The 14314-nt window shown below is 44.8% G+C and overlaps 1 protein-coding gene across 4 annotated transcripts in view; it reads left to right on the top strand.

The window, feature by feature from the left end:
* Window positions 1-14314, top strand: part of LOC129847477 (DNA annealing helicase and endonuclease ZRANB3-like) — a 68388-nt gene that overhangs the window by 12028 nt on the left and 42046 nt on the right. For 3 of the 4 annotated variants that reach the window (XM_055915281.1, XM_055915282.1, XM_055915283.1), the window contains exons 6-10: window positions 999-1230; window positions 1857-1942; window positions 3322-3493; window positions 8818-8952; window positions 10630-10749. In XM_055915281.1, coding sequence (XP_055771256.1) covers window positions 999-1230; window positions 1857-1942; window positions 3322-3493; window positions 8818-8952; window positions 10630-10749 — 745 coding nt within the window. The remainder of the gene's footprint in view (window positions 1-998; window positions 1231-1856; window positions 1943-3321; window positions 3494-8817; window positions 8953-10629; window positions 10750-14314) is intronic. The other variant, XM_055915284.1, reaches the window with a different exon arrangement.

Genomic DNA, 14314 nt, shown 5'->3' with positions numbered 1-14314 from the left:
CACTGCTAACCCTAATGTCTAACCCTAACCACACTGCTAACCCTAATGTCTAACCCTAACCACACTGCTAACCCTAATGTCTAACCCTAACCACACTGCTAACCCTAATGTCTAACTATAACCTTCAATTAAGACCAAAAAGCTAATTTTTGTTTTCATGATTTTGACAACATAGTACATGTTGACTTTGCAGCTGGTCTATCTAAGGGAGATCTTTCAGTTCTTGCTCCTGGACAAGACCCATGACAATAAACGTTAACCTGCAGTATAAAATTGTAAATGTGCAAATTGATATTTTAATTCCTGCTAAATTAAAGTCTATTTTCTCAATCAATTTAGTTCAAGTTGACAGTATCAGTACAACAGCAGTCAATGTTTTCACTGTTAGAGATTATTGATCATCGGTGTGTCTCTGTCCACTCTACAGAGGCAGTACGGTAACAGTGTTGGGTTACAGGCAGCTCACCACAGACCCATTATAACACACTATAACCCGTACATAACACATTATAACCCCCTGTGTGTGTTATATAGGGGGATCAGTAGCAGTAAGGTAACAGTGTTGGGTTACGGGCTGCTCACCACAGACCCATTATAACCCACTATAACCCATACATAACACATTATAACCCCCTGTGTGTGTTATATAGGGGGATCAGTAGCAGTAAGGTAACAGTGTTGGGTTACAGGCAGCTCACCACAGACCCATTATAACACACTATAACCCATACATAACACATTATAACCCCCTGTGTGTGTTATATAGGGGGATCAGTAGCAGTAAGGTAACAGTGTTGGGTTACAGGCAGCTCACCACAGACCCATTATAACACACTATAACCCGTACATAACACATTATAACCCTCTGTGTGTGTTATATAGGGGGATCAGTAGCAGTAAGGTAACAGTGTTGGGTTACGGGCTGCTCACCACAGACCCATTATAACCCACTATAACCCATACATAACACATTATAACCCTCTGTGTGTGTTATATAGGGGGATCAGTAGCAGTAAGGTAACAGTGTTGGGTTACGGGCTGCTCACCACAGATGCACGCCCCCTGGTGGAGGCTCTGACCAGACAGAGGTTTAATGTGGTGGTGGTGGATGAATCCCACTACCTCAAGTCCAGGAACGCAGCCAGGTCTAAGATACTGGTACCACTCATCCAGAACGCCAAGCGGGCCATCCTACTGACGGGCACCCCGGCCCTGGGACGGCCAGAGGAGGTACGGTACCCCCGAAGGTCCAAGCGTCCGAACACACGCCTTCCCCCGATCACACATTTCTGTTCTATTCTGACATTTCAACCAGCTTGGCCCGCTGGGATCCTATCATTCCTTTTGTCTGCCTTCAGTCTTTCACAGACACAGATATGTATTGAACCTGTCCTAGAGGAAGCATGAAGGGCTGGTTGAATACAGATGGTCTGGGATTTAAAGGGTCTAGAAACCATTGCAGCTCTGTTCTTTCTGTAGTATTTATAACTTTAAAATGACACACACACCACACCACACAGAGCCCGTGCCAGAGAAGCAGCATCCCTCCCTTCCACCCACACGTTACTATTGTTCACTACACCAAACCTTTCATTTCCCTGTGTAACAGCAGAGGATTCTTGGCTCCACTGTGCTGCTGCAGTGCTTTGATGAGGACAGACACAGTGGCTGTAGTTATTCACATGGCTGCTGCCTGAAAAGCTCCATTTGAATAATTGTCCATTATTATCATCATGGCAGAAATGTTCCGTTTAGTGCCTTGAAGAGTGATGGTTAGAATGGAGGGGGCAGAACACACCTGCCACACCTCTCTCTCTCTCTCTCACACACACATTCCATCTATTATGTTTCCACAGCTCTTTATGCAGATAGAGGCTCTCTATCCTAGGATGTTTGGAACGTGGAGTGACTATACCAAACAATACTGTAACGCCCACTACAGGTAATGCCCTACACACACATACAAACACACACACACAGTAATATTGACCATTGGCATGGTGAAAATGCTACATCCGCCACTTTCCTCCCAAAATGACAAACAGCAGTGTGTACATACTGGGCAGTCGCATAATGACACTGCAGCAGACACACACTGACCCAAACCCTGGTGTCTGTCCCTCCCAGGTTGCTTGGTAACAGGAGACAGTAGGACTGTTATTATCTGTCCCTCCCAGGTTGCTTGGTAACAGGAGACAGTAGGACTGTTATTATCTGTCCCTCCGAGGTTCCTTGGTAACAGGAGACAGTAGGACTGTTATTATCTGTCCCTCCCAGGTTGCTTGGTAACAGGAGACAGTTGGACTGTTATTATCTGTCCCTCCCAGGTTCCTTGGTAACAGGAGACAGTGGGACTGTTACTATCTGTCCCTCCCAGGTTGCTTGGTAACAGGAGACAGTGGGGCTGTTATTATCTGTCCCTCCCAGGTTGCTTGGTAACAGGAGACAGTGGGACTGTTATTATCTGTCCCTCCCAGGTTGCTTGGTAACAGGAGACAGTGGGACTGTTATTATCTGTCCCTCTCAGGTTGCTTGGTAACAGGAGACAGTGGGACTGTTATTATCTGTCCCTCTCAGGTTGCTTGGTAACAGGAGACAGTGGGACTGTTATTATCTGTCCCTCTCAGGTTGCTTGGTAACAGGAGACAGTGGGACTGTTATTATCTGTCCCTCCCAGGTTGCTTGGTAACAGGAGACAGTTGGACTGTTATTATCTGTCCCTCTCAGGTTGCTTGGTAACAGGAGACAGTGGGACTGTTATTATCTGTCCCTCCCAGGTTGCTTGGTAACAGGAGACAGTGGGACTGTTATTATCTGTCCCTCCCAGGTTCCTTGGTAACAGGAGACAGTGGGACTGTTACTATCTGTCACTCTCAGGTTCCTTGGTAACAGGAGACAGTGGGACTGTTATTATCTGTCCCTCTCAGGTTGCTTGGTAACAGGAGACAGTGGGACTGTTATTATCTGTCCCTCTCAGGTTGCTTGGTAACAGGAGACAGTGGGACTGTTATTATCTGTCCCTCCCAGGTTGCTTGGTAACAGGAGACAGTGTTATTATCTGTCCCTCCCAGGTTCCTTGGTAACAGGAGACAGTGGGACTGTTATTATCTGTCCCTCTCAGGTTCCTTGGTAACAGGAGACAGTGGGACTGTTATTATCTGTCCCTCTCAGGTTCCTTGGTAACAGGAGACAGTGGGACTGTTATTATCTGTCCCTCTCAGGTTGCTTGGTAACAGGAGACAGTGGGACTGTTATTATCTGTCCCTCTCAGGTTCCTTGGTAACAGGAGACAGTGGGACTGTTATTATCTGTCCCTCCCAGGTTCCTTGGAAACAGGAGACAGTGGGACTGTCGTGGTGCCTCTCATCTAGAGGAACTCCACCAGCGTCTCAGTGAGATCATGATCCGGAGGCTGAAGGTCCAGGTCCTCCCCCAGCTACCCCCCAAAATACGCCAGCGCATCCCCTTCGACCTGCCCAAAGACGCTGCCAAGGTAACGGACGGACGGACAGACAGGCATACAGACCGAAACACACACATACACGCTGACAAACAGACGGACGGACCCCTCTAGGCAGAGGGGACGAGGTGCTAAATATTCTGAAAATATCCCCTCATTATCATATCTCTCTCGCACTTCCCCACCCTCCCTCTCTTGCTCTCCCATCCTGTTGCTCGGCAATGGTATCCAATTTACACTAATTATTATTTTATCTCCCATTGCCATATGGTTTTTATTTCAGTCTTGCCCTTTTCCGTTCATAAGTAAAGTAGCCTTTCATACTGATCAGCACTAGCTGTCTGTTCTATAAAACTGAATTACTTCAAATCAAATGTATTTATATAGCCCTTCTTATATCCGCTGATATCTCAAAGTGCTGTACAGAAACCCAGCCTAAAACCCCAAACAGCAAGCAATGCAGGTGTAGAAGCACGGTGGCTAGGAAAAACTCCCTAGAAAGGCTGAAACCTAGGAAGACTCTTCTGGCTGTGCCGGGTGGAGATTATAACAGAACATGGCCAAGATGTTCAAATGTTCATAGATGACCAGCAGGGTCAAATAATAAAAATCACAGTGGATGTCGAGGGTACAACAGGTCAGCACCTCAGGAGTAAATGTCAGTTGTCTTTTCATAGTCGATCATTCAGAGTATCTCTACCGCTCCTGCTGTCTCTAGAGAGTTGAAAACAGCAGGTCTGGGACAGGTAGCACGTCCGGTGAACAGGTCAGGGTTCCATAGCCGCAGGCAGAACAGTTGAAACTGGAGCAGCACTAAGGCCAGGTGGACTGGGAACAGCAAGGAGTCATCAGGCCAGGTAGTCCTGAGGCATGGTCCTAGGGCTCAGGTCCTCCGAGAGAGAGAAAGAGAGAATTAGAGAGAGCATACTTACATTCACACAGGACACCAGATAAGACAGGAGAAATACTCCAGATATAACAGACTGACCATAGTCCCCCGACACATAAACTACTGCAGCATAAATACTGGAGGCTGAGACAGGAGGGGTCGGGAGACACTGTGGCCCCATCCCATATACCACTGTACCCTGTGAGCTCTGTACCCTGTGAGCTCTATAGCTCTGTACCCTGTGAGTTCTATACCCTGTGAGTTCTATATCCTGTGAGCTCTGTACCCTGTGAGCTCTATACCCTGTGAGTTCTATACCCTGTGAGCTCTATAGCTCTATACCCTGTGAGCTCTGTACCCTGTGAGCTCTATACCCTGTGAGTTCTATACCCTGTGAGCTCTATAGCTCTATACCCTGTGAGTTCTATATCCTGTGAGCTCTAGAGCTCGATACCGTGCAAACTCTAAACTCTATACTCTGAGCTGTATAAACTCTGTGTGAACTCCATAATCTCTGAACTAGCTCTCTAGTCTAGTGTGTAAACTCTGTGAGCTCTATAGCTCTCTACCCTGTGAGCTCTAAACTCTGTGTACTCTATACTCTGTGAGCTCTATAAACTCAGTGTGAACTCCATAATCTCTGAACTAGCTCTCTAGTCTAGTGTGTAAACTCTGTGAGCTCTATAGCTCTCTACCCTGTGAGCTCTAAACTCTGTGTACTCTATACTCTGTGAGCTCTATAAACTCAGTGTGAACTCCATAATCTCTGAGTTAGCCTCTGTGAGCTCTCTAATAGTGTGTAAACTACTCTATAAGCTCCACTCTCCGCTAGCCTCTGTATGAGCTCTCTAGTCTAGTGTGTAAACTTTACTCGTGAGCTCTAAACTCGGTGCCCTCCATCCTCCGCTACGCTCTTCTCCTCTCTGTGCTGCTGTATAAGGTTGAAGTAATGAGGTAGAACTCATCCTCTGTTCCCTCTCATCCTCTGTTACCTCTGTCAGCCAGAAGAATGCATGGCCTCTTTTTTTTCTCTGATCTCTCTCTCTCTCTCTGATCTCTCTCTCTCTCTCTCTCTCTGATCTCTCTCTCTGATCTCTCTCTCTCTCTCTGATCTCTCTCTCTCTCAGTACAAAGAGACCTCACCTGCTGCTGCATTCCAAAATCACATGCGGTTGACTCTCTCTCACACACACACACACACACACACACACACACACACACACACACACACACACACACACACACACACACACACACACACACACACACACACACACACACACACACACACACACACACACTCTCCTCAGCCTACGCTCTCCACTGGCTGGCTAATATAAGGACTGTATGTATGCAGTCAGTGTGAATGAAATAATGAATATATGCATGTATGGGGTTTATATGCAGTGCATTCAGAAAGTATTCAGACCCCTCGACTTTTTCCACATTTTGTTACGTTACAGCCTTATTCTAAAATCAATTTAAAAAAAAAATTTAAATCCTCAGCAATCTACACAATACCCCATAATGACAAAGCAAAAACTGTTTTTTAGAAATGTTTGCAAATGTATTAAAAATAAAAAACAAATACTTTATTTACATACATATTCAAACCCTTTGATATGAGGCTCAGCTGCATCCTGTTTCCATTGATCATCCTTGAGATGTTTCTACAACTTGATTGGAGTCCACCTGTGGTAAATTCAATTGGTTGGACATGATTTGGAAAGGCACACACCTGTCTATATAAGGTCCCACAGTTGACAGTGCATATCAGAGGCACAGGAGTTGTCCATAGAGCTCCGAGACAGGATTGTGTCGAGGCACAGATCTGGAGAAGGGCCTTGGTTAGGGAGGTGACCAAGAACCCGATAGTCACTCTGACAGAGCTCTAGAGTTCCTCTGTGGAGATGGGAAAACCTTCCAGAAGGACAACCATCTCTGCAGCACTCCACCAATCAAGCCTTTATGGTAGAGTGGCCAGATCTGGTCTGATGAAACCAGGATGGAATCTTTGGCCTGAATACCAAGTGTCAAGTCTGGAGGAAACCTGGAACCATCCCTACGGTGAAGCATGGTGGTGGCAGCATCATGCTGTGGGGATGTTTTTCAGCGGCAGGGACTGGGAGACTAGTCAGGATTGAGGGAAAGATGAACGGTCGAAGTACTCAGGTCCTCAGATTGGGGCGAAGGTTCACCTTCCAACAGGACAACGACCCTAAGCACACAGCCAAGACAATGCAGGAGTGGCTTCAGGACAAGTCTCTGAATGTTCCTCGGTGGCTCAGCCAGAGCCCGGACTTGAATCCGATCGAACATCTCTGAAGAGATCTGAAAATCGCTGTCCAGTGATGCTCACCATCGAACCTGACAGAGCTTGAGAGGATCTGCAGAGAAGAATGGGAGAAACTCCCCAAATACAGGTGTGCCAAGCTTGTAGCGTCATACCCAAGAAGACTTGAGGCTGTAATCGCTGCCAAAGGTGCTTCAACAAAGTACTGAGTAAAGGGTCTGAATACTTATGTAAATGTGATATTTCAGTTTTCTATTTTTAATAAATTAGCAAACATTTCTAAACTGTTTTTGCTTTGTCATTATGGGGTATTGTGGGTAGATTTGAAGGAGAAAAATAACAATGTAATCCATTTTAGAATAAGGCTGTAACGTAACAAAATGTGGAAAAGTGCAGGGGTCTGAATACTTTCTGAAGGCCCCGTATGTCTAAATATCATAATATATAGCTTGTCTTTGTATTTACATACCAAAGGTAAGGGGACATGTATGTGACTGTGTCTTAGTAGTAAATGAGAACTTGTTCTCAACTGGCCTACCTGGTTAAATAAAGGTGAAATTAAAAAAATACATAAAAAAAATACTCGCAAATGGGTTTTGCCTCAGATTTGTACAATTCAGATGTATCTGTTGTCTTCTCAGAGCTGCTTCCTACTGCCTTTCTACAGTAATACCCCTAACTCCCTTAAATACTCCTTCGTACTGCCTTTCTACAGTAATACCCCTAACTCCCCTAAATACTCCTTCGTACTGCCTTTCTACAGTAACTCCCCTAAATACTCCTTCGTACTGCCTTTCTACAGTAATACCCCTAATTCCCCTAAATACTCCTTCGTACTGCCTTTCTACAGTAATACCCCTAACTCCCCTAAATACTCCTTCCTACTGCCTTTCTACAGTAATACCCCTAACTCCCCTAAATACTCCTTCGTACTGCCTTTCTATAGTAATACCCCTAACTCCCCTAAATACTCCTTCGTACTGCCTTTCTACAGTAATACCCCTAACTCCCCTAAATACTCCTTCGTACTGCCTTTCTACAGTAATACCCCTAACTCCCCTAAATACTCCTTCGTACTGCCGTTCTACAGTAACTCCCCTAAATACTCCTTCATACTGCCGTTCTACAGTAACTCCCCTAAATACTCCTTCGTACTGCCTTCCTACAGTAACTCCCCTAAATACTCCTTCGTACTGCCTTCCTACAGTAATACCCCTAACTCCCCTAAATACTCCTTCGTACTGCCGTTCTACAGTAACTCCCCTAAATACTCCTTCATCCTGCCGTTGTACAGTAACTCCCCTAAATACTCCTTCGTACTGCCTTCCTACAGTAATACCCCTAACTCCCCTAAATACTCCTTCGTACTGCCGTTCTACAGTAACTCCCCTAAATACTCCTTCATCCTGCCGTTGTACAGTAACTCCCCTAAATACTCCTTCATCCTGCCGTTCTACAGTAACTCCCCTAAATACTCCTTCATACTGCCGTTCTACAGTAACTCCCCTAAATACTCCTTCGTACTGCCGTTGTACAGTAACTCCCCTAAATACTCCTTCATCCAGTAACTCCCCTAAATACTCCTTCATACTGCCGTTCTACAGGAACTCCCCTAAATACTCCTTCGTACTGCCGTTGTACAGTAATACCCCTAAATACTCCTTCGTACTGCCTTTCTACAGGAACTCCCCTAAATACTCCTTCGTACTGCCGTTGTACAGTAATACCCCTAAATACTCCTTCGTACTGCCATTCTACAGTAATACCCCTAAATACTCCTTCGTACTGTCATTGTACAGTACATCCCCTTGTACAGTAACTCCCCAGAATACTCATTGTGTTTCACCTTGAGAGCAGACTGTGTGATTTATTGTGTTGGGCTAGTGTGTTCTCCATCTTCAACATCCCCTTGTCACAATACAGCTATAATTGGGCTAGCCCATGTGACCTACCTAGGCACTACTGACGTGAGGAGAGGAGAGGAGCAGCGTCTTTGGGAATTGTCTTGTCTTTCTTTTTCTCCTTCCTCCTTTCTCTCCACCTGAAGGAGGAAAAGTAGGGTACCATCCTCAGCAACATGTTCTGCTCTTATAGCTGCAAACAGAGAAGAGGGGAAAGAGAAAGAAAGAGACAGGCCTTTTGACGCGTGTGTGTGTGGTGTGTGTGTGTGTGCAGGAGGCGAGCGGCAGCTTGGAGGAGTGGGAGCGCCTGATGAGGACGATGGGTTCGGGGGTCTCTGCCACGGACAACCCCTTCACTGAAGTCATGGGGCTCGTCACACGCATGTACAAACAGACCGCCATCGCTAAGGTACAGTGTATATACACACACAGGCACCTAACCCCCTCCTGGCCCAGCACTTCTGCACCGTTCTAGAAAAGGGTCTCTCTCTCTCTGTGTCTCTGTCTCTCTGTAGAGAGGTTGTTTGTTGAAGGGCGGTGTCAAAAGGTGACAAGCATGTTTTTTTTCTTCTCCTCAGATGCAAGGCTCTCCGTCCCATAGGTTATTATGCTTCACATTACTCAGAGCGCATCGCCATTGGGAACAGAGTGAAGGTCTGCCACCCCTTAGTGAAAGCGTTCTGGCTGGCCATCATAACTCTGGACAGCCATAACTGTGGCCTTTCAATTTCTCAGTTTTTTTTCTAAAGTAAACCTTTTCGACACAGCAGACCGAACCCAAATATAGCAGAACCTTTCCAAGGTGTTACTTCTCATGTGGTTGCCATGGTAACGCCACCAGGCAAGAATGTCAGCCGTTAACTTCCAGGTGACTTTAAGTGAAGGAAGCTGGCTTGGTACGCAGGATACAAACGTTTTTCAACAGAAAACAGAAAACAAGCACAGATAGTACCTCCACCTGTTTCGCTCCGTTTTGGACAGTTTTACGTTTGTTAGGTGTCTAACTGAACATGACCCAGGCTCCTCTGTAATAAGGATCCTGCACCAAGGTTAACAAAGCCTCAGACAGCCTCAGCCTGCTGAACGTAATCAGCGGAGGAATCCTTCCTCACCGGTTGGCTTGTTTCGCTCCGTCTTGTTTGCTGATTGGCTTTTCTCTCAGTTTCCCTTCCTCCTCCTCCGCTTGATTAAAGTTCACCGTTGTGTCGCTGTAGACGTGTCATCCTCCTGTCTCATTTCCTCGCCCATCCCTTTCGGTTGGCTGCTGCTTCACACACACTGACAGAAAATAACGTTTTGGAGGGGTGAGTGGATACACACACACCCATCTCATGTCACTTCTGAAGCGGATGTGAATGCCTGGCGAGTGGACCATGGATGCTTCCCAAATCGCACCCTATTCCCTACATGGTGCACTACTTTTGACCAGAGCTCTATGGGCCCTGGTCAAAAGTAGTGCACTACATGGGGAATAGGGTGTCATTTTGGGACCGAGTTTGGCAGTGTGGAGGGGGACAGGGTTTTTATTTTTACCCCGTCTACCAGCAGCAGCAGATGCTCCCAATTACCCAGAGACCCTGCTGCCTCTGATGATGGACTTTAAAGAGAGATAACATATCACTGCTTCAGTGGACAGGAAGTTTGTGTTGCACTAATTAAACTTCTGCAGAGTTAAAAGCAACCCAGCAACCCAGTAATGAGAAGTTTCCATTAGCAGATGGAGGAGGGGGCTTCTAGCTAGACCTGCTTAGACCTACTTTCATTATCCCCCTCTGAGAGGAAAGGCCTTCTGATAATTAACAGTCCAAGTCTCTAGGTGAGCGAGCAGAGACTGGTGACAGAGGTCTGAAGTCCAGGAGGTGTGTGGCATGTGGACAGCAGGACAGGACTGTCGATTGGGGGGGGTGTATCGTATATGTGGTCCTTCAAGACAAATATATGTGAAGTCTTGAGTATGTGTCTCATAGCAATTCATGATTAATTCCCTTCCATTGGTTGATTTCCCCTGTATGGCCTTCGCATAGAGATGTATTCTAATATGTTGTTATTGCATTCCTATTGGCCCCTCTGTGGTGTCCTCCTATAGGCCGGAGCAGTGAAAGACTACATAAAGATGCTGCTGGAGACTGAGAAGTTAAAGTTCCTGGTGTTCGCTCATCACCTGACCATGCTACAGGCATGTAGCGAGGCTGTCATCGAAGCCAAGGTAACTGTTGTTCACTCATCACAACTAATGGACACGCACACCTCTCCCACTGTTCAGCAGCCCCTTCTGTCACAAATTCACCATTAAGGGGCCATCTCTCTCCCTCTCCCTGACACAGCACACAGATGTGCCCTCAGGCACTTTCTCAGACCTGTCAAACTGTTATGGAGATTATTCCATACCAGTCTTCAAATCCTAAAACACTTAAAGGTTGAGGAAGTTACTCTAGAAGCTAACAGATTCATTACTTACCAACAACAGCTGTAAATTCAACTAAAACTACATCACATTTTGAAGTTGACTTTTCTTGCTTTGTCTAACAACACTTTAATGAATCTAGCAACGTTTTGTGGTTCAGAGTGCAGTATATTTTTTGTTTCTTAGTGAAACATGTTTGCTAGCGAAGGGCTTTGAAGAAAATAAGATTTCAGCTAATAGGGAAAAGTATCTAACAAAATAACTACACTGAACAAAAATACAAAGCAACACGCAACCATTTCAAAGATTTGACTGAGTTACAGTTCACATAAAGAAAACAGTCATGTAAATTTTGTATTTATTTATTTTTATTTCACCTTTATTTAACCAGGTAGGCTAGTTGAGAACAAGTTCTCATTTACAACTGCGACCTGGCCAAGATAAAGCATAGCAGTGTGAACAGACAACAACACAAATACATTCATTAAGCCCTAATCTATGGATTTCACATGACTGTTGGTCACAGATACCTTAAAAGAAAAAAGAAAAAAGTAGGGGTGTGGATCAGAAAAAGGTCAGTATCTGGTGTGACCACCATTTGCCCCATGCAGCACGACACATCTCCTTCACATAGAGTTGATCCGGTTGTTGATTGGGCAATGCATTATCATACTGAAACATGAGTTGATGGCGGCGGATGAATGGCACGACAATGGGCCTCAGGATCTCGTCACGGTATCTCTGTGCATTCAAATTGCCATCGATAAAATGCAATTGTGTCCGTTGTCCGTAGCTTATGCCTGCCCGTACCATTCACAACATTGACATCAGCAAACTGCTCGCCAATATGACGCCATACACGTGGTCTGCAGTTGTTGGACGTACTGCCAAATTCTCTAAAACGACGTTGGAGGTGGCTTATGCTAGAGAAATGAACATCAAATTCTCTGGCAACAGATCTGGTGGGCATTCCTGCAGTCAGCATGCCAATTGCAAGCTCCCTCAAAACTTGAGACATCTGTGGCATTGTGTTGTGTGACAGAACTGCACATTTTTGAGTGGCCTTTTATTGTCCCCAGCACACGGTGCACCTGTGTAATGATCATGCTGTTTAATCAGCTTCTTGATATGCCACACCTATCAGGTGGATGGATTATCTTGGCAAAGGAGAAATGCTCACTAACAGGGATGTAAACAAATTTGTGCACAAAATTTGAGAGAAATAAGCTTTTTGTGCATATGGAACACACTTTTATTTCAGCTCATGAAACATGGGACCAACACAGTACATGTTGTGTTTATATTTTAGTTCAGTGTTCTACTGGTTAGAAGCTTTAGAACACCTACTCATTCAAGGGTTTTTCTTTATTTTTACTGTTTTGTAGAATAATAGTGAAAACATCAAAACTATGAAATAACACATGAAATTATGTTGTAACCAAAAAAAGTGTTAAATAAAGCAAGATATATTTTAGATTTGAGATTCTTCAAAGTAGCCCCCCTTTGCTTTGATGGCAGCTTTGCACACTCTTGGCATTCTCTCAACCAGCTTCATGAGGTCATCTGGAATCCATTTCAATTAACAGGTGTGCCTTGTTAATTTGTGGAATTTCTTTCCTTAAAACGTTTGAGCCAATCAGTTGTGTTGTGACAAGGTAGGGGTGATATACAGAACATAGCCCTATTTGGTAAAAGACCAAGTTGATATTATGGCAAGAACAGCTCAAATAAGCAAAGATAAATGACAGTCCATCATTACTTTAAGACATGAAGGTCAGTCAATATGGAACATTTCAAGAAATTTGAATATTTCTTCCAAGTACAGTCGCAAAAACCATCAAGCGCTATGATGAAACTGTCTGTCATGAGGACCGCCACAGGAAAGGAAGACCCATTTACCTCTGCTGCAGAGGATAAGTTCATTAGAGTTACCAGCCTCAGAAATTGTAGCCCAAATAAATTCTTCACAGAGTTCAAGTAACAGACACATCTCAACATCAACTGTTCAGAGGAGACTGTGTGAATCAGGCCTTCATGGTCGAATTGCTGCAACGAAACCACTACTAAAGGACACCAATAAGAAGAAGAGACTTGCTTGGGCCAAGAAACAATGGACATTAGTGTATATCAAATAATTTCTGGGTGGGGCGGGGGAAAACTTAAAACTAGCTGTTATTGGCAGAGAGGTTTGGAACTCTCTTTGTTATTGGTCTATTAACCAATTTGCCGCCTGGTATGTCCCCAGCCGAAACACCTGCCCATGCAAACCGGTTGATTAGAGGATCCTGTGTAGATTCTATTTTCAACCAGCAACTATGTGGAAATAACACAGATTTTTTTTTTTTTATCACACTTTTACAGTGTTAGTTTTTATCAACTGCTGTACAATACAATACAAATATACTTTTGACTGCACTGGGCCTTTTAAATCCACAGTTATTTAATTAGATTTTCAGTTGAACAGCAGCCCACCACTGTTTTTGCCATAAAGCTGAGGGATGGGGCTGGAGAAATGTAACCTTGTGTTCCTACTGGACAGGCGTCACAAAACCCTGATGTTGTCGTCACAGCCCTGTAGGGACCATGATTCCCAGGCGTGGGGGTCATAGACTGTCAGTGTTTACACAACACCAGTGAGTTCCACCCTGTAGCTGCAGGTAACCTAGCAGTTCAGAGCATTGGGCCAGTAACCGAAAGGTTCCAATCCCCGAGCGGACTAGGTGAAAGATCTGCCCTTGAGCAAGGCACTTAACCCTAATTGCTCCTGTAAGTCACTCTGGATAAGAGCGTCGGCTAAATGAATAAAATGTTCAAATGTAAATGCACTCTGTGTGTTTGTCTCCGAGTGCAGAAGGGCAGATACAGTGCAGACAGCAGCAGATACATGTTAGTTTTATGTACGTGTGTGCTTTCCCCTCAAGTCTACACATGTTGAACCAGCCACTGGTAGTGATACCACACACACTTCAAACGGCTTGTGTTTTCACGACAACAGACTGTCTATGTAGAAACTCAAAGGGAAGGGATCACTGTCGCGACCTCGCTTTCCAACCAAGGAGAGAGGAGATTCAGCAACACTTGAAGGAAATTGGAATTTATTTATTATATTTTTTATTAACCAACGTTGGTTCTACTTTTTAGCAATAAAGAAGCTTTTTTTATTTTATTCCATTGTTCTCCAAGTGTTGCTGAATCTCATCTCCAATTATGTAGAAACTCAAAACAGAAGTTTGTAAAACACACACACACAGTTTTTATTTTAAGCCAGTCTCATCTCGATGCCAGTGATGTGAGAGGAAGGGTATAGGTGTCGCTGCTGTTATCTGATACGGGATCACACCTTCTCATTTGAAAAGTCTCCCACTCG

Source organism: Salvelinus fontinalis, unplaced genomic scaffold (genome assembly GCF_029448725.1).
Source record: "Salvelinus fontinalis isolate EN_2023a unplaced genomic scaffold, ASM2944872v1 scaffold_0865, whole genome shotgun sequence".
Taxonomy (NCBI): Eukaryota; Metazoa; Chordata; class Actinopteri; order Salmoniformes; family Salmonidae; genus Salvelinus; species Salvelinus fontinalis.
Note: the sequence above shows the minus strand (reverse complement) of the source record. Positions and strands in the feature narration are given on the sequence as shown.